Genomic DNA, 18,933 nt, shown 5'->3' with positions numbered 1-18,933 from the left:
ACCTAGGGTTTCTGATTTGTGACTATTGGGTACCTTTCATTCAACTTCAACTTTCCTACGAGATTTATGATTTCAATTTGGTGACAAAAATTAAGATGAAACTCGTTGCCTTGTGATTGGGGACAAATTCGTTACAAAACCTAATCAATAAGACAAAACGACATGCCACTTATTCCCCAATCCACAATTTCGGTTTTCAATTTTCATTTTTTTTCAATTTTCTTTACATATAAGTGTTGCTTAAGAAATATCCCTTTCCAATTCAATCTTCAAATACAAGTAATTTTACTATAATGTTTTTCTTTTTTTTTTATATATATTTTTTTTCACCATTCACTAACTTATGCACACATCATTTCGAAATTATACAAATACACATACCATAAATAAAAGCTAAGAAATGATTAAGTCATGCTTAATGTTTTAACCGTGATTTACGTACACGATTCATTATAATGAATGTTAGACATAGTTTGAATTATTTGATAATTAATTAACTTGAAAAATGCGATGAGTTAACAAGTTTCAAATATGCAGCCTCACCAATAGTGGGTTCCAACAGAAATTATAATAAGTCATTAATAATACTATTAATAATATTATTAATAAATATATTTTTTTGTCATTTTTCTTTTCAACCACTTTTTTAGGCCCTCAAAATACGACTTTGGTTTATTATGATTTTTTTTTATTGTTTACAGGCTGGTTTGGTTATGTTATTTGACAAATCAATAAATCACTAATTGATCTTTAAATTTAAGTGAAAAATAAAAACAGCGGCAGTAATGCTAATCCGTTTGTCAATCAAGTTCTCGAATTATTTTACTACAGAATAATATGAGCGATGTTTTATTTAAATATTTAAATTATCTTAATTTAGAGAAGTTTACTCTCAAAATGTATATACAAAAGATAAAAATTTAAAAGTTATTTAATTTAAAGCTGATTTTAATTGCAAAGTATTTAAATTTAAATATTAAAATAAAATACTATTTTAATGTTCACATATACGGTTGGACCATAAGAGAACGAGAGACGGAAAATACAAGTAAATTTAGAAAACGACAAAATTATCAAATAGTTAGGAAACACACTTGATTTGATTGGTGAAATAAAAAAAATGTTTTTCTCTGTTTGTTTCTGCGAGTTAATCAGAAATAAAAAGATTAATTACACGTATTAGAAAAAGACCCTGAAGATTATTTTACACTTCAATGAATATTATATATTATAAATATATATATTTTAATAAGCATAAGGTATCAATAGGATAATAAGATTTCTCCAAACTTATATACTTCACTAAGAAACATCTAATCTCAATTTAAATATAACTGTACAATGAGTGTTCGTAATTATTATTATTATTATTATGGAAAGACTTTGAAGCAATACAATACAACAGTGTATGTACACTGGTGTTGACCACGGCTTCAAAAATTACGAAAATGTCCCTTCTGTCCAATACAATAGGTGCGTCAGTTTCAAATACCCCAATCATAGACTACAATAAAGTAATCAAAGGGTGAAACGAAATTTGAAAAACCATTATTATTTATTTATTGGAAATTAGTAAATGACAAAAACATGGGAAATGCAACCTGGTTAATGTTTCTTGCCAATGATTCGGTTTTTAAATTTTAAATTTTAATTTTTAATTTTTGGTTATAGCACGTTTTGAAAGTTAACCACCATCAGTTGAAGAACAATTTATCTGAAAGTAAAAAGTTTCAGTCACGTTGGAGTCTGCCGCGGTCAATCATCACCGTTATTCACCAGAGCACAGTGTTTTTTTTTTTTTTTGAAATGGATTGAGTTGAATCAGTGTCATCTGCTAATTAATTAGCGTTTTACGAAGTGCAAATGTGACAACGTTTTTGTTTTTTTGTTTTTGTCTGAACATTGTCATTCTCTGTTTCTACTGAGAGAGAGGGACGGTGTGGAGAGAGAAAGTAGAGGGGATTTGAAATGAAGGACGAGTAAAGCAAAAACCATCTTTTTCATTGTGGGGTTTTCGTAAAACTTCAATTTAAAAAAAAAAAAGGAGAAAGAAAATGAGAGAAGAGAAAGAAAAAGAAAGAGGCTCATTTCCTCCACAGTGAGACACAAAAAGGGAAGAACAAGAAGAAGAGAGAAAGAAGAACATAAAAGACAAAGGAGCCAAATGCTGGTACCCTTTTGAACTCTAAATTGGAGGATCGGGTCACGCAATCGAAGATCTCGGACCTCCGTATCTGCACTTCACATTCAATTCCACGCCACTTCCACATTTCACTCCAAATTTTCAATGTAAAAAAGTTATTAGGGTTTGTTCATTTTTGTTTCCTGTTTTGCAGCATGGGTGTTTGTTTGTGTGCAACCGTGATAATGCTTGCTTGACTCCCTGTTGTTTGTTTGATTATTGTGTTTTTTAGTAAGTTTTTTGGTTTAGCTTGGTTGGTATTGGATTTTGGGTTTATTTGGTATCGATGCAGCTTTAGTCAAGTTCAGTCTTTTGCTGAATCAGATCTACTTCTAATAGTTTCTGAGGCAAATTTGTGTTTCTGTTCTGTTGAAAAAGCTTGAACTTTGAGTCATGGGTTGGGATCTATGGCGTGGAATGGTTCTGTTGAGGGTTGCAACGAGTAGGATTTACCTTAAGTGCATCTGGGTTGTGACTTGATTTTGTTCAATTTCGAACTTGATAAAGAATGTAGATTTATAATGTAATGCAAATAGGGAAATGACTCACTCAACGTACTTGTTCGACGCTGAATTCTGCAAGAGTTTTCTCTTCCTTTTTCTTTTTTTAACCATGCTTCTGCAGAATCTACATTCTGATTTTGGGATTTCTCGTGTGTAGTGTTGTTGATTATGGTTGGTTCCAAATGGAAACGATGGTTAAGATTGCGTTTGCTTGCGTGAAATGATCCGAAGAGTGACAGAGAGTAGTGCTACCTTCAATATAGGAAAATGAAGTCTGATACGCTTCTTGATTATGCGGTATTCCAATTGTCTCCAAGGCGTTCAAGGTGCGGGCAACTTCATCCATGGAATTTTCATGTTGCTGGGATGTGCTTTTCTGTTGATTATTAGAGTTTGTAATCGTGTTTTCTTGTTTTTTTTCCCTATCATTGGGCAGATGTGAGTTGCTGGTTTCAAGTGATGGAAACACTGAGAAACTAGCATCAGGATTGGTGAAGCCATTCTTGACCAATTTAAAGGTTGCAGAAGAGCAGGTTGCTCTAGCTGCCTCATCAATCAAGCTAGAAATTGATAGACATAAAAATGCAGAGGCGTGGTTTACAAAAGGAACATTTGAGAGGTAACACTGCCCTTTGATTGAATGCACCGAGCATTTTGGTTTACCTTTTTGATTTGATTGGTTTTGGTGCTTACAGGTTTGTGCGGTTTGTTAGCACACCAGAAGTTTTGGAAATGGTCAATACCTATGATGCAGAAATGTCCCAATTAGAAGCAGCACGAAGAATATATTCTCAGGTAACAACACAGTTATGATCAAAGAGAGAAGATTGGTGCAGACAACTGAACTGAGCAATCACTTGTTTTTCTCTCTTTTGTTGATATTTGGAATGTCTTCTTTCAGGGGGCAGGGGATCAGCGTTCAGATCCACAAGGTATGTTTTCTTTGCTAATAGACACATAACCAAAATAACAGGTCTCTTTGCAATCAGACCTATAATCCAAGACAATTTGGAACTTCTTTTGATCGTGTCACTACTCATCAGTAACCACTCTGATGAATTTGTCTTATCAATTACAACTCTTAACTCTTAAGACATTTATGCTGCATTTCCCTACTGAGTATCTTGTAGTCATGGAGAAAAAAGTTGTGTTTCTTCTTTTGTTGTACAAAATCGATTGAAAATTACTGCACAGTTATGACTTTTAAGTTATATTGGCTGTCATCATGTTTCCATATATGGAACTTTGATTATTGTCAATGTTGATTACTTAATCTCACACTTCTTTCACTATTATTTCTCCCTGGAACACATTTTACTGTTACAGTAATGGGAGCTGACGTATTTTACACTCTACATTGTTTACCATTAAATGCAACTATTATTACAATACAATCTTGAGGAAATATTTATGAACTTGCTTCTAATTTTAGATATGTGCGCACTTCTAAAATGTTTTCTTGTCTGTAATAGTTTGTCTAATTATTGCTCAATTCGGTGATAGCCTATACTGTATGACATGTTGATGTAGGTTCTTCTAAATCAGAGAGTAGATAGAAAAACGAAATTAAATGTAGCCAGATAGGATATATAAAAAAGTAAAAAAGAAAACCATTCTCAGTTCTTAATTGCCACATGCTCCCATCATAATTGCCCCAACAGAATTGCCTTATCTTCTTTGATAAGAGCGTGGCAAAATGGGTTGAGGGTTCAATGCTGATGCCTACCATAGAAGTAGAAATGAAGAATGAAATTCATCTGAAGTGAACAAAACTGGGAAGGAGAAAACTAAACAAGAACAAACTCCCATTATCTTTAAATTTTTGTTTTGAATTTCTGCATAAAGTATTATTATTCATAACAAAATAAAAACCAGCATGCTGAAATGAAATAGGTAATAGTTTTGATCAGTATATTATTTGTTGAATGATTGATAAAAATTTACGGTGAATTTGGACAGGTGGGAATGGAGCAGGAGCCGTAACAGTGGCAGATGCTACAACGTAAGATTTCATCTACCTAGGCAACATTTTGCATGTTCATTTTACAGATGTAATTGATTGATTTGTTGGTACGAGTTACTTGCACAGGAAGGAACTCCTAAGGGCAATTGATGTACGATTGAGTGCAGTTAGGCAAGACCTAACCACAGCATGTGCTCGTGCATCAGCCTCCGGTTTCAATCCCCACACCATCACTCATCTCAAACATTTCGCTCATTCTTTCGGTGCTCATAGATTGAAGTAAGTCATTTTCTTAACTCTTCTAAAATAACCTTAATTAAGATAAAATGAAATAATAAAAGTAGTAATTATAATAGTAAGCAAATTTTATTTTCGTTCGTAATTAAAATATTGAATAAAATAATAATATTATTAATTATAATGTTTTTATTTTTGCGGTGCAGTGAAGCGTGTACTAAATACATGTCACTGTACGAAAGAAGACCGGACCTTATCAGTCACTGGCCAGGTGGCGATGACAGGGAACTCCGATCATCAATTAGTTCTGACATGTCCATCGACAATGACGATGGGCCCAACCAAGCTCAGGCCCAGGATCAACTCTCAGACCCACCAAAGCCCAAGCCTTTTTCCAGCTTCGCTTCGCTGCGAAGAAGCAACACCAGCGTGAACTCGAGGGACGACACCAACGACGCCCCTGCCAAAGAGGAGACGGAGTCGCCGGCGTCGGCAACCACGGCGGCGACGGCTCCGGCGTCTCGGAGGCTTAGCGTGCAGGACCGGATCAACCTATTCGAGAATAAGCAGAAGGAGAATTCCTCCGGGAAGCCACCGGAGCTCCGGAGGTTTTCCTCCGATGTGCTGCGGCGGTGGAGCGGTGCGAGCGACATGAGCATCGACATCAGCGGGGAGAAGAAGGAATCGGATAGCCCCTTGTCGTCCTCTGTTTCTCAGACGAAGTCCCTTCTTTCGGAAGAGAAGGATCGAAACGACAACAAATCGGAGAAGTTTGGGAAAACTGATCAAGGGTCTTCTCAGGAGACAGGGAAAGTTTCCGTTTTTGACGAGGACATGAACGGGGGGTTTAAGGATCAGGTGGGTGGTGTTCCGGAGGCCGCAGCAGTGAAGAAGGGTTCATCCGAGGTTGTTGTTGGTGGTTCTATGTTGTCTTCTGGGGATGATGATGTGAAGGTTTATGGTGGGGTGAAAAATCATGTGGTTGCACCGTCACTTATTAGGGGACCCCGAAGTCATTCTCGATCCTTATCAGCACAGTTTGAAGGTGGCAATGGACTCAAATTGAGGGATGTTTCTGTACGTGTTGATCAATCTTCACAGATTGAGGTTGAAGACTCTTCTTCATTCACGAACAAGGATGAGGATTCCCAAATCCCAAAAATGAAGTTCCAGAAATCTCTACCTGGTAGAAGTGAACAACAGTTGAGCATGACACAGGGTAAAAGGGAGGAAACCAACAAAAGTGCTCATGAATTTAGCAAGATGAAACAAGTTTTAGAGACTAAGGACAATGCACGTCCATCCTCAACCCCACCTTTAGAGCAGCAACATCAGAGGGTGAGGCAAGCTAAAGGAAATCAAGGACTGCATGATGAGCTGAAAATGAAGGCTGATGAACTTGAAAAGCTTTTTGCTGAGCATAAACTGAGGGTTCCTGGGGACCAGTCTGGTTCTGCGAGGAGAGTTGAGCCGGCTGATGCACATATAGAACAGTCACAGTATAGGAAAGCTGGAGTAGGCGAGTCGACTCCTCAGTTACCTTCCAGAAGTAATGTGACTGAAGTGACTGCGAGTTCAAGCAGTCTGGCAAGCTTTGATGCTAAGTCGGTTGCAAAGACGGTGGACAGTCACAATTCTGGTGATGCTTTGGGGCAAAATTTTTCTGATCTTAACTTGAGTGAAGATTCTAGAGGAAAGTTTTATGAGAAGTACATGAAGAAGAGGAATGCCAAGCTTCGAGAAGATTGGAGTATGAACAGAGCTGAGAAGGAAGCTAGGATGAAGGCCATGCAAGATAGCCTTGAGATGAGTAGAGCTGAAATGAAGGCCAAGTTTTCGGGCTCTAGCAACAAACAAGATTTAGCATCAGGTGCTCATCGTGCCGAGAAACTTAGATATTTCAAATCAAATATTAAGAGGGAGCAGGTATTCATTGGCTTGTTTTATGATTTTCGTGATCACTGCAGAATTTTAATTTTTTGAATGCAAAGTTTGTGTTAAATTAAAAACATGAAATTTCATTTTCAGTTCTGATTTAAATCCCCCTTCTTTTTGGACAGCATCCGATAGATTCCCTTCAGAATGAAGATGATGAATATGTTTCTGAATTCTCAGAAGAGAAAACTTATGGCTCTTCTAGGCAAAGTAGGAAAAATTTTCCTAATAGACATACATCTTCAGTTACCCCTCGAACAACAGCTGTGTCGGTCTCACGTTCATCTGGAAGGAGAAGAGACAACCCACTTGCTCAGTCTGTTCCAAATTTTTCTGATTTAAGAAAAGAAAATACAAAGCCTTCTTCTGGAGTCGGTAAAACAACCCGTTCTCAGGTAAGGACGTATTCCCGTAGCAAAAGCACCACTGAGGAGATGCAAGGAGTCAAGGAAGAGAAGTCGAGGCAAGCTCAGTCTTTAAGGAAAAGTTCTGCTAATCCTGCAGAGTTTAAGGATTTGTCCCCTTTGAACCCAGATGGGATTGTTTTGTCTCCATTGAAATTTGATATGGACGAGACTGATCTAGGCCCTTATGATCAATCGCCTAGATCTTTTCTTAAAAAGGGTAATAACATAGGTTCTGGTTCTGTTGGCAATGCTATCCGGATGAAAGCTTCAATGGCAACTGATACTCAAAATAATAAAGAATTTGATGACCTTGAATTTGATGAGGATGATTCTTTGCAGATGGGCACAGAGGAACAGGATGACATTGAAACTATGGTTATCAAAGATGTTGCTTATAATAATAATGGAAAGGTGAGTCTGAGCCAGGAATCCGGGAAGTCTGGTAATTCTGGATCTGAAATTGGTGATTCTACAAGGTCTTTTGCCCAGGTTGACCCTATTTCAGGAGGTGAAATGGCTTCTGGGTTTCCATCCACATTCAACGGTGTAAGATCTGTGCAGGATTCTCCTATTGGAAGTCCCGTGTCATGGAATTCACGCGTGCCTCATCCTTTTTCATACCCGCATGAGTCATCTGACATTGATGCTTCCGTAGATTCTCCAATTGGAAGCCCCGCTTCTTGGAATTCTCATTCTCTTAACCAGGGTGACAATGATGCTGCCCGAATGAGGAAAAAGTGGGGAAGTGCTCAAAAACCGTTTCTTGTTGCTAATTCATCCCAAAATCAACCCCGCAAAGATGTCACTAAAGGTTTTAAGCGATTGCTAAAGTTTGGTAGAAAAACTCGAGGATCCGAAGGTTTGCCTGATTGGATCTCTGCAACAACATCTGAAGGAGATGATGATACTGAAGATGGAAGAGATTTGGCCAATCGGTCATCAGAAGACCTGAGGAAATCAAGAATGGGATTCTCTCATGGTCATCCTTCTGATGACAGCTTCAATGAAAATGAGCTGTTCAACGAACAGGGTAACCTATTATTTTCTCAGATTTATTGTTATTGATCAATACGCCTTGTCATTGCTTAAAATCTAGATATTTAAGTGGATATATTTTTTATTTTATTATTTGATCTTGCCAATATCTTGTGTTATTCCTGCTATTAGGAAGTGGATCCTTTAATTTATTCATTTGATGTCTTTCCACTGTTGGTTGCACATTTAAAAAAGTTATACCTGTCCATAGATATTGATGTGGAAGGACAAGGAAAATTTCAATTAATGTCTTTCTTAACTTTCGTTTTTTAGTAGACTCAACTTTTAATTGATAATTTTGTTCTTGATTCCTACAGTCCAATCCTTGCAAAGCTCTATCCCTGCACCTCCTGCTCATTTTAAACTGAGGGATGATCACATGTCTGGAAGTTCATTAAAAGGTGATGCCTGGGTAACATAGTATACTATAGGTCAATTTTTCATCCTTTTTTGGTGTAGTTTCATTTGTCAGGTTGGTGAAGTAGTTCTGTAAGTTGTCAGGAGTTCTCAAAATGTGTCCTCTTTGTTTGCATTTCATTGATTCTTGGATTTAGGGGCCAATCTTTGGAATTTTTTTGCTAAGAATGTAAAACCTTGACTCCCCAAAGTAGTATTATGCTTTTGTTAGTAAAAGGACTTGGGATTCACATATGCTTTGGATTTCTCTTCACTGATTTCAAGAATGATAACGTTTGATTTGCTACAGATTTAGTATCTTTTACACGATGTCATAGTTACATGTTAACTTCAATTTTTGCAGCTCCCAAATCATTTTTTTCACTATCGACTTTCCGAAGCAAGGGTAGTGACTCGAAAACCAGATGAAATTTCACTGATTGGGCCTGGCAAGTAATTCGGATCATCTCACTGGTAGTAGAGGTGTAAAGGACAATATTAAATATGATACAGAAAAGAGAGGTAGGCTCGATACATTGATCTATATGAAAGATATATGTGATTGGGGTTATGTATATTTTCTTGGACTCAGGTTTTCCCCTATGATTTAGTTAGTCATGGTTGTGTTGATATATGCTGCATTCTGTAGTCAATGAAGAGTCGCCTATTGGTGCAGTGTCATTGTAATTTTGGCAGGAGTGGCATTCTTTTGCTCGTTTATTTTGATTTACTTGTGTGATGTATATCAGAGTTGAACTCCTGTTAGAATGAATCAGTACAGTCAGAGTTAAGAAGAGTAATGTGATTGCGGAGCAAAATAGTAGCTTTCAAAAGATTATTTCCCTCTCCCCATGAAAAGAACGAATAAGAATGATTGGCTACTTATCCTATGCCATTTTATTGTTGCTTTTAGCTGTATGAATTTTCAGCTATTAATGCTCCTTTTCATGACAGCTACACGTTACTTAATGTAAATCATCACACAGTAAATAAACATGGTCGTCGATCCTTCTTACCTTATGATTTTGCATCCATTATTTATTGCTTTAGGCCCTGTGAACATGGAACCGTCCGATTGCAGTAATGAATGAGAACGCTAATTGTATTCCATTTATTATATTGATTTTTGGATAAAACAAACTATACAATGCTCTGTGAAACAAACTATACAATGCTTACGATTAAGAAGTTTATTTAATTTCTTTAAAAGCGATTTAAGTTGTTAATTAATGCTCTAACTAGTGACTACGAAGACGTTATTGGGAATTTATCAAATGCTTAACGGCAAAGAATGGAAAATAAAGCGGGAATGATAATGGAAAATGCAAGGACAAGGCACCAGATAATCTTTACTAGCCACAAAAGAAACAGACGAACCAATATTAGCCGACACAATCTTTTATGATTTGATCACTTCTAGGAAGCAATTCGGCCAATCAACAATAAATAAAGGCACCAATGTTGTCATTTGATTTTCTTGGATTAAACGTACTATTCTATTATTATTTATGCAGCAAAATAATGCACCTTGTACCCTACCTTGTTTTCCAGATTCCTTTCTGTACAGTACTTTCTTTTTTTCAAGTTGAGTTTCACCCATCAAATAAGCTGGCATCGTGTGAAACTTACAATAAAACTTACCGTCTTTTATGTACTCGTGTCCTTGCGGAGAACACTGCGCTTTGTAAATTCCACTGTAAAATGAGTCTTTTATTGTCATTGTTTATTTCCTTTCTTTTTCTCCTGAAATATTCATTTCAAGCACTACTTGGTTAAGTCTTAATTACATGGCACGACACACCTATTACCTAGTCAAAGAGGTGATGCCACAAACATACTTTGCAGTCAGAAGATCATCTCTACATGACAAATGTATATTCCTTGTTAGTTTTTGTTCTGATTACGGATAACTGAATTGATGTTAGAAAAAAACTCACACGAGTCAATTCAAAACCAACATGTCATCTAAACAACAACGGCTAAAATTGGAAAAACCCAGTCATAACTATGCTCAGCCGGCCACATAGCTTTACATGCCGTCCATGCACAACACATAAGGATCAATGTATAAAGCATTCCCAAACAAAAAGATAAACCAGACCACACCCTCTATATAGTCAAGGAGGCCAAAGATATGCCTATTTACCTGTTTGGTGTTTTGTTCAATTGTCTGACTATGCTAGAAAACATGGGTGGAACAATCTAAGTTGTCTGATACATTGTACCAATCTCCATGGACCTGTAATCAGAAAGTAGAACTCCTGTTTTTATTTACCCCCATTTCATTCCTTTTTCCTTTCTTTCCACTACTTCTTCTCTTCAAACTAGTTGCTTGCAAGCCATGGATGGTTCTTTTTCCTTTGATGGAGACTCCTTCTCAAGCCACCAGAGACGCTACTATCCAACACCAGCGAGTTATCACAGTGTGTCTGGCTCTGGCTCTTTCATACCATCCAGCTTTCACAGCGATGCTACTTCCACAACCAGAACAGCTCGCCGCAACCGAGTTCCTACCACACCCTTCGCTTCAGACGATGACCATTCATGGCAAGAAGAGGTTTCATGGAAGTTTGAGGCCACAAGGTGGCACCATTACAGCACAAACTATGGTTCTCTTCTGACTCCATGGGCAGCCAGCCCCCCTTCTGATCACAGCCGAATATTTCGACGATCAGCCAATGACTTCTACCTTTCAAGAACAAGTGGGTTCAGAGGTATCGCAAGCTCTTCTTATGAACATTCTGGCGGTGGTAGAGTTGAACTTAAGAGCTATGTTGCGAGGGACAATGATCATAGTTACTTTGATCATGGATTATCTACATCGGGGTTCATCCACCAGCAGAGTAGTAGAAAAAGTAAGAGTAGTCCATTGGCCGAAGAAGATGAGCTTAGTATGATAGATTATAGCATAACAGAAGAACGTGTAATTTTACCTAATGGCAATGATCATGGTCTTGAATCCCCATATCTTAAACATGGTCATGGTGATTATGGTGGAAGTTGCTATGTCGGTCACGGACTACCATCATATGATGGTAGCCATCTAAGTGGAAGTGGTGGGGGCTATACTTATCGCCACCATCACATTGAGAAGCATTCAGGATACGATGAAGAAGGTGAGGAGGACATGGATGAGGAAGATGCAAGTCCTCCAAAGGCTGTTGGATTGTTCAGCTTGTTTAGGTACTCAACAAAGTGGGATTGGATGCTTGTGTTTGTGGGGTGTTTGGGGGCCCTCATAAATGGAGGATCACTTCCTTGGTACTCTTATCTTTTTGGAGACTTGATCAACAAGATTTCAGAAGCAGACAAGGACAAAAAACAGATGATGAAGGATGTAGAAAAGGTTAACAAAAAACCTTCCCTTGTTTATTTCTTTCTCCATTTCTTGGTCAAATGTTTGTGTTTGCACAGTGCTGTGGAGTTGAAGTTTATTCTCTTTGACCTGTTGTGGTTTTCAGATATGCCTGTTTATGGCGGGGCTAGCTGCTGTTGTGGTGGTTGGAGCATATTTGCGTAAGGAGATTAAGACACGAGTGATGTTTAAGTTGTACTTTGTTATGATCTTGATGTGTTGCAATAACTTTGGTTAATGACTGAAATTGGCAGAGATCACATGTTGGAGGTTAGTGGGGGAGCGATCTGCACAGAGAATTAGAAGTGAGTATCTGAGAGCAGTTCTTAGACAGGACATAACTTTCTTTGATACAGATATCAACACAGGTGATATTATGCATGGAATTGCAAGTGATGTTGCACAGATTCAAGAAGTTATGGGAGAGAAGGTTGCTTCTTCTTTCTCCTATTCTACTCACAAACTACTTGCTAGCTAAACTGCAATATAATTTTAACTTCTGATACAAACTTTTCATACAAATAAACTATATATATATATATATATATATATATATATATATATATATATATATATATATATATATATATATATATATATATATTAGTATTTTAGTATGCATTGCATATACTAAAGATTTTTCTAAATCATAGTAAATAAATGTTTTTAAACATACAAGTTACATTTATATTATAAATCTAAAATATTTAAATTTTGATATAAAACTTTTTATTTTTAAATAGTAGACTGCGAATTAAAATCAGAATATACATATTCGGATAAAATGAGGATAATTAAAGATGTTAAGTGAGATATATTTTTTGGTTACATGATATGTGTGAAATGTTTTTTTTTTCAATATGAGAGGAGAGTGTTAAAAATCTCTATAGAGATTGAAAACAACAATAAATTTATTAGAGATTTTAATTTATAATATTGATTACATTACACTCTTTCCTTTAAAATAATTTACTTTAAGAATGACATATGGTATTTTTTAATTTTAAATTCACCTTTCTGGATTTAATTGTGCCTTTTTTTATTTAAACATTTTATATTGTTTATTTTTAATTTTGCTTATATTTAAAAATGTATACACAATGTATAGGATATTCAATAATATTAATATAAATTGAATTTTTAAATGAAACTAATTTTAAATTGTATTATATAGGTTCCTAACATTGCCCTGATTTTTTTTTTCTTTTTTACGAATTCATATAATTTAAAAGTTTACATCTGGAACAATATATAATTTCAAGGAAATAAGTTCCTTCTTACCAGTAGCATTAGAAATCCATTCATAATTTTCTAAATTTTTGAAAACTGAGTATAAAACTTTACAAATTGCATTTTCTAAACAGGTTCCTATAATTTGTAGGCTAAGGGGGGACTTTTTTTTTAATCAATTTTAAAAGTCTAGGCATTGATTTATATTCTTTTAAGCAATAAGAACGTATTTAAATAACGAATAAAACACTCTAAAAATAAAAATAAAAAAATGGTTAGGACTATAGTATTAATTTAAGGCAAATGCTAACATCATGGTATGAAATTGATTAAAAAATTATAAATGACTTTTCTTTATTGAAATGCATAAAAATACCGTTACTATGATTTTTTAGTATGTTCTTATATGATTTTCAATATAAAATAAAAACAGTTTTAATTCCTTAACTAGTGTGCAACCTTAATTAGCAAAGAAATTATACATAATTTTTTATTACTTAACCTTGTTTAATTTACCTCTTAACTCATTTTTTCCCTTATTTAAGGATGTCATTGAGTTACTATTTTAAGATTTTAGGTAAAAGGTACAATTAGATCTTTTATATAAATTTCACTCATGACTTGATTAGATAGGGTGGAATGTTGTTGTTATATCTTATTAATAATTGACTTTAATGTTTCAGTTAAAGTTGTTAATACAATATGTTTCATATATTCTGTGACACCAGAGAATGATAACAAGTTCTATGCTCCAAATTTGGTTGAGATTGATCGTTGTATTCATTTTCATTTAATTTTTGTTTCTGACATTGCAGATGGCACACTTCATTCATCATATATTTACATTCATATGTGGATACACAGTTGGGTTTAAAAGATCATGGAAAGTCTCTCTTGTGGTATTCTCAGTCACTCCATTGACAATGTTTTGTGGCATGGCTTACAAAGCACTTTATGGAGGCCTAACAGCAAAAGAGGAAGTAAGATAAAAAATAAATCAGAAACTTCAGTTTTTATTAAATTGGTTAAATAGATTATTATTGAACCTAAAATTGAAATTCATCTGGATCGCCAATTTTTCTCTATACATTTTTCTTTAGGTTCCAGAAATAAATGAATATAGTCCTTTTAATTCATTGATGTTGTGTTAAACATTCTAAACTGACAGTTAAGCTGAAATGTGAGTAAATAACTCCAATCTGAAACACTATTTAACATGTAATTTTCTTTAATACAGATAAGTTAAGAAGACTATATCTATTTATTTGTTAAAATTTGAGAATCAAACTATATCAAAGTTTAGAATATTGATGAATTCAAATTTTATATGAAAGTTGAGAGATTAAAAATATATATATCCCTTATTACATTTGTTTTACATGTCTCAACATTTTGTTAATCCTTTTTATTAACTGTTTGTTCTGAAGGCTTCTTATAGGAAAGCTGGTAGCGTTGCGGAGCAAGCCATAAGCTCAATTAGGACAGTTTTTTCATTTGTTGCAGAAAGCCAATTAGCTGGAAAATATGATGAACTACTGCAGCAATCAGCTCCAATTGGGGCAAAAGTTGGTTTTGCTAAAGGTATAGGCATGGGTGTGATCTACTTAATAACCTATTCAACATGGGCACTGGCATTCTGGTATGGCTCTGTACTAATTGCCAAGAATGAACTTGATGGAGGTTCAGCTATTGCTTGTTTCTTTGGGGTCAATGTTGGGGGAAGGTGTGCCTTCTTCTCTCTTTAACTTATTACAACATACTCGATTTGGAAAACCATAATATTCAACCATGTTTTTCATACAAGGAAACTATTCTTCAAGCATTTTGTTAAGGACTACTTGGACTTTCTTTGTTTAGCGAGAGTTTATCAGAAATTATACTAATTATAGTTTCTGACTGATTAATGCTGTAAAAAGTTTTATATTGACCTTGTATAGAAGTGAAAGTTATTTCTTTCATTGACAGAGGATTGGCACTGGCACTTTCATATTTTGCACAGTTTGCTCAAGGGACTGTTGCAGCAAGCCGTGTATTCTATGTTATAGAGAGAATCCCTGAGATTGATCCCTACAGCCCTGAGGGTAGGAAGCTTTCTGGTGTTCGTGGAAGGGTTGAGTTAAAAAGTGTTAGTTTTGCATATCCATCACGTCCTGATTCTCTGATACTTCATTCCCTTAGTTTGATAATACCATCTTCAAAAACTGTGGCATTAGTTGGTGCCAGTGGTGGGGGAAAGTCCACTATCTTTGCTCTCATAGAGAGGTTTTATGACCCTACTGAAGGTAAAAGTAGCTATATGATTATTTGCAAAAGATCTTTTGAAAGCTAAGGAAGTTATTCATACTCCTAACTTTGTTGAGTTTCAATATCTTTGTAGGGATTATTACCTTGGATGGTCATGATTTGAGGACATTGCAAGTAAAGTGGCTACGTGATCAGATTGGGATGGTTGGTCAGGAGCCAATCCTCTTTGCCACATCTATTCTGGAAAACGTGATGATGGGGAAAGATGATGCCACAAAGGAAGAGGCAATTGCTGCTTGCATTGCTGCTGATGCTCACAGCTTCATCTCTAGCCTACCACTAAGCTATGACACTCAGGTGTTGTAACTAATGACAATGATATTTCTCCTTTTCTGCAGTAATATGTATTCAACTAAACTAGGTTGCAAAGTAGTTGTTATGTAACCCTGTGTGTGTGTGGCATTCAAAACTGCATACACAAATTTCTAAAGAATTTATGGTATGATGTTTGGATCTTACATAGGAAGTGCTATATTCTGCAGGTGGGAGATAGGGGGACAAAACTCTCCGGAGGTCAGAAGCAGAGAATAGCATTGGCTCGAGCAATGATGAAAGATCCTAAAATCCTTCTTCTAGATGAACCTACTAGTGCTCTTGATGCTGAGTCAGAGTCTGCGGTCCAACGGGCAATTGATAAGATTTCTGCCGGACGAACAACCATTGTGATTGCTCACAGGATAGCAACAGTGAAGAATGCTCATACTATTGTGGTTCTTGAGAATGGTTCTGTCATTGAGATTGGTGACCATCGACAGCTTATGTCAAAAGCAGGAGCATACCACAACCTTGTCAAGCTTGCTACCGAAGCCATTCCAAAACCTCTAGCTATAGAGAATGGCATACAAAAAGCCAATGATCTATCCATCTATGATAAATCTGATGCTGCTTTATCACGATCAAGATACGTGGTTGATATCCCTATGCCTATAGACTTAATATCTATGCATGGGGTGGAGAAACAGGAAGACATGGAAGATGATGTACAAGACACAAAGGCAAAACAATACAGCCTTTCTCAAGTATGGAAACTGCAAAAGCCAGAGCTCGTGATGCTATTTTCAGGACTTATTATGGGAATGTTTGCTGGTGCTATTCTGTCCCTTTTCCCATTGGTTTTAGGCATATCCTTGGAAGTATATTTTGGCCACGACACTCATAAGATGAAAAGAGATGTTGCACACCTTTGTTTAACACTTGTTGGCCTTGGAATTGGTTGCATACTTTCCATGACAGGACAACAAGGTCTGTGTGGTTGGGCTGGATCAAAGCTGACACAAAGAGTTAGATACATCTTGTTTGAATCCATACTGAAACAAGAACCTGGGTGGTTTGACTTTGAAGAAAACTCTACGGGAGTGTTGGTATCAAGGCTCTCCCTCGACTGTGTTAGTTTTCGATCAGTACTCGGTGACAGATTCTCAGTCCTTCTTATGGGGTTGAGTTCAGCTGCTGTTGGCCTTGGTGTGTCCTTTGTCTTCAATTGGAGACTAACGCTTGTGGCAGCTGCTGTAACTCCTTTTGCACTTGGTGCAAGCTACATAAACTTGATCATAAACGTTGGGCCGCGTGTGGACAACGACTCTTATGGCAAAGCCAGTAACATTGCTTCTGGTGCAGTGTCGAACATAAGGACAGTTACCACATTTTCTGCCCAGGAACAGATAGTTAAGTCCTTTGATAGAGCCCTATCAGAACCTAGAAGAAAATCATTACGAAGATCACAACTTCAAGGTTTTATGTTTGGGTTGTTTCAAGGTTCCATGTATGGAGCATACACCTTAACACTTTGGTTTGGCGCATACCTTGTACAACATGACAAGGCAAAACTTGGAGACGTGTTTAAGATCTTTCTCATTCTTGTTCTGAGCTCATTCTCTGTGGGACAACTAGCTGGCTTGGCACCAGATACTTCTACGGCGGCTACGGCAATTCCTGCAGTTCAAGATATCATAAAACGCAGGCCACTGATTGACAATGATAGAACAAAAGGTAGGAAAGTAGACAGATCAAAGCCATTCAACATAGAATTCAAGATGGTGACTTTTACATACCCATCTAGGCCAGAAGTGACTGTGTTGAGGGACTTCTGTTTAAAGGTCAAAGGTGGAAGCACAGTGGCTCTGGTGGGACCAAGTGGATCAGGGAAGTCAACGGTCATATGGTTGACTCAGAGGTTCTATGATCCTGACCAAGGAAAGGTGATGATGAGTGGGAGAGATTTGAGAGAGATCGATGTAAAGTGGTTGAGGAGGCAAATGGCTTTGGTGGGTCAAGAACCTGCACTGTTTGCTGGGAGCATAAGGGAGAATATTGCATTTGGCGACCCAAATGCTTCATGGTCTGAAATTGAAGAGGCTGCAAAGGAGGCTTACATCCACAAGTTCATCAGTGGCCTTCCTCAGGGTTATGAGACGCAGGTAATAACTGTATAGCAATACTAAGAAAATGTGTTGCTAGTATTTCTCTTACTTTAGGTTATATCTTGTTATGCTAAACCACTTTTTACTCTAGTTTTTGTTCATCATATACTTATTGAATTGTATTTGTAGCTTGACTCTAAATCACAAGTTCATACTAATTTATGCTGCATCACTTTTTTACAGATTTTTTTCCCAGCACCCTTTTCTATAAGCAAAACATATGATTGATTTTTTCATTTTCTCTGAACTAGGTTGGTGAAAGTGGGGTCCAGTTATCAGGTGGCCAGAAACAACGAATTGCTATAGCAAGAGCCATATTGAAGAGATCAAGGGTACTTTTGCTTGATGAAGCAAGCAGTGCCTTGGACTTGGAATCAGAGAAGCACATCCAAGAAGCCCTTAAAAATGTTGCCAAAGATGCAACAACCATAATAGTTGCTCACCGTCTTTCCACGATCAGAGAAGCTGATAAGATCGCAGTTATGAGAGACGGGGAAGTGGTGGAGTATGGGAGCCATGACACTCTCATGGCTTCAAATCAAAATGGCTTGTATGCTAGCCTAGTTCGAGCTGAGACAGAAGCCAATGCCTTTTCTTGATCATATCCATGAGCCTGTAACATTATTGTCAGCATATAGCAATTGTGACTAAAAAGAATGCCCCCATTGGCCTAAATAATTTGGTCAAAACTAGAAAAGAAAGGACCACTTTAACTGGTTTGGGCTGTTTTGAAGTGTGGGTCACACAACAAAAGTCATTTTATTCTATCTTTTAGGTCAGATTTCTTCTTTTTCAAATAAACAAAAAATACATATTATGTGCCACTTGATTATGTAAATTTGATAAGGAAATACTTAAACATTTTTGTTTACTTACTTCTATAGCACTTTTTCTTGATTATGGCAAAAGAATGATTATGCATATGCAAATGCAAATGCATGCTCAATATGGAGGAGGCTAATAATG

The 18,933-nt window shown here is 36.5% G+C and overlaps 2 protein-coding genes across 2 annotated transcripts; both read left to right on the top strand.

The window, feature by feature from the left end:
- Nucleotides 1–1,903: 1,903 nt before the first annotated feature.
- LOC108347397 (uncharacterized) lies at nucleotides 1,904–9,678 on the top strand. The gene is made up of 11 exons (XM_017586602.2): nucleotides 1,904–2,289; nucleotides 2,843–3,011; nucleotides 3,122–3,304; nucleotides 3,381–3,480; nucleotides 3,587–3,617; nucleotides 4,645–4,687; nucleotides 4,775–4,927; nucleotides 5,092–6,811; nucleotides 6,946–8,257; nucleotides 8,580–8,663; nucleotides 9,023–9,678. Exons 2-11 carry the CDS (start codon nucleotides 2,953–2,955, stop codon nucleotides 9,085–9,087), a joined length of 3,750 nt encoding a protein of 1,249 aa, XP_017442091.1. The 5' UTR covers nucleotides 1,904–2,289; nucleotides 2,843–2,952; the 3' UTR covers nucleotides 9,088–9,678.
- A 1,158-nt stretch (nucleotides 9,679–10,836) lies between these two features.
- Nucleotides 10,837–18,805, top strand: LOC108346394 (ABC transporter B family member 19). The gene is made up of 9 exons (XM_017585480.2): nucleotides 10,837–12,004; nucleotides 12,120–12,174; nucleotides 12,268–12,443; nucleotides 14,059–14,223; nucleotides 14,671–14,966; nucleotides 15,209–15,525; nucleotides 15,621–15,844; nucleotides 16,030–17,964; nucleotides 18,219–18,805. Exons 1-9 carry the CDS (start codon nucleotides 11,000–11,002, stop codon nucleotides 18,564–18,566), a joined length of 4,521 nt encoding a protein of 1,506 aa, XP_017440969.1. The 5' UTR covers nucleotides 10,837–10,999; the 3' UTR covers nucleotides 18,567–18,805.
- The last annotated feature ends 128 nt before the right edge of the window (nucleotides 18,806–18,933 follow it).

The sequence above is a fragment of the Vigna angularis genome, chromosome 9 (assembly GCF_016808095.1).
Source record: "Vigna angularis cultivar LongXiaoDou No.4 chromosome 9, ASM1680809v1, whole genome shotgun sequence".
NCBI classification, from domain to species: domain Eukaryota; kingdom Viridiplantae; phylum Streptophyta; class Magnoliopsida; order Fabales; family Fabaceae; genus Vigna; species Vigna angularis.
This window is presented reverse-complemented; position numbering and strand designations above follow the sequence as displayed.

Bases quoted from the DNA above. Each gene is read 5' to 3' on its own strand.
- LOC108346394 (XM_017585480.2), top strand. From the start codon at position 11,000: ATGGATGGTTCTTTTTCCTTTGATGGAGACTCCTTCTCAAGCCACCAG. The intron at 12,175-12,267 runs GTAAGGAGATTA...TGAAATTGGCAG, and splicing joins GGTGGTTGGAGCATATTTGC to AGATCACATGTTGGAGGTTA. The intron at 14,224-14,670 runs GTAAGATAAAAA...TTTGTTCTGAAG, and splicing joins GCCTAACAGCAAAAGAGGAA to GCTTCTTATAGGAAAGCTGG.
- LOC108347397 (XM_017586602.2), top strand. From the start codon at position 2,953: ATGAAGTCTGATACGCTTCTTGATTATGCGGTATTCCAATTGTCTCCA. The intron at 4,928-5,091 runs GTAAGTCATTTT...TTTGCGGTGCAG, and splicing joins TTCGGTGCTCATAGATTGAA to TGAAGCGTGTACTAAATACA. The intron at 6,812-6,945 runs GTATTCATTGGC...CTTTTTGGACAG, and splicing joins CAAATATTAAGAGGGAGCAG to CATCCGATAGATTCCCTTCA.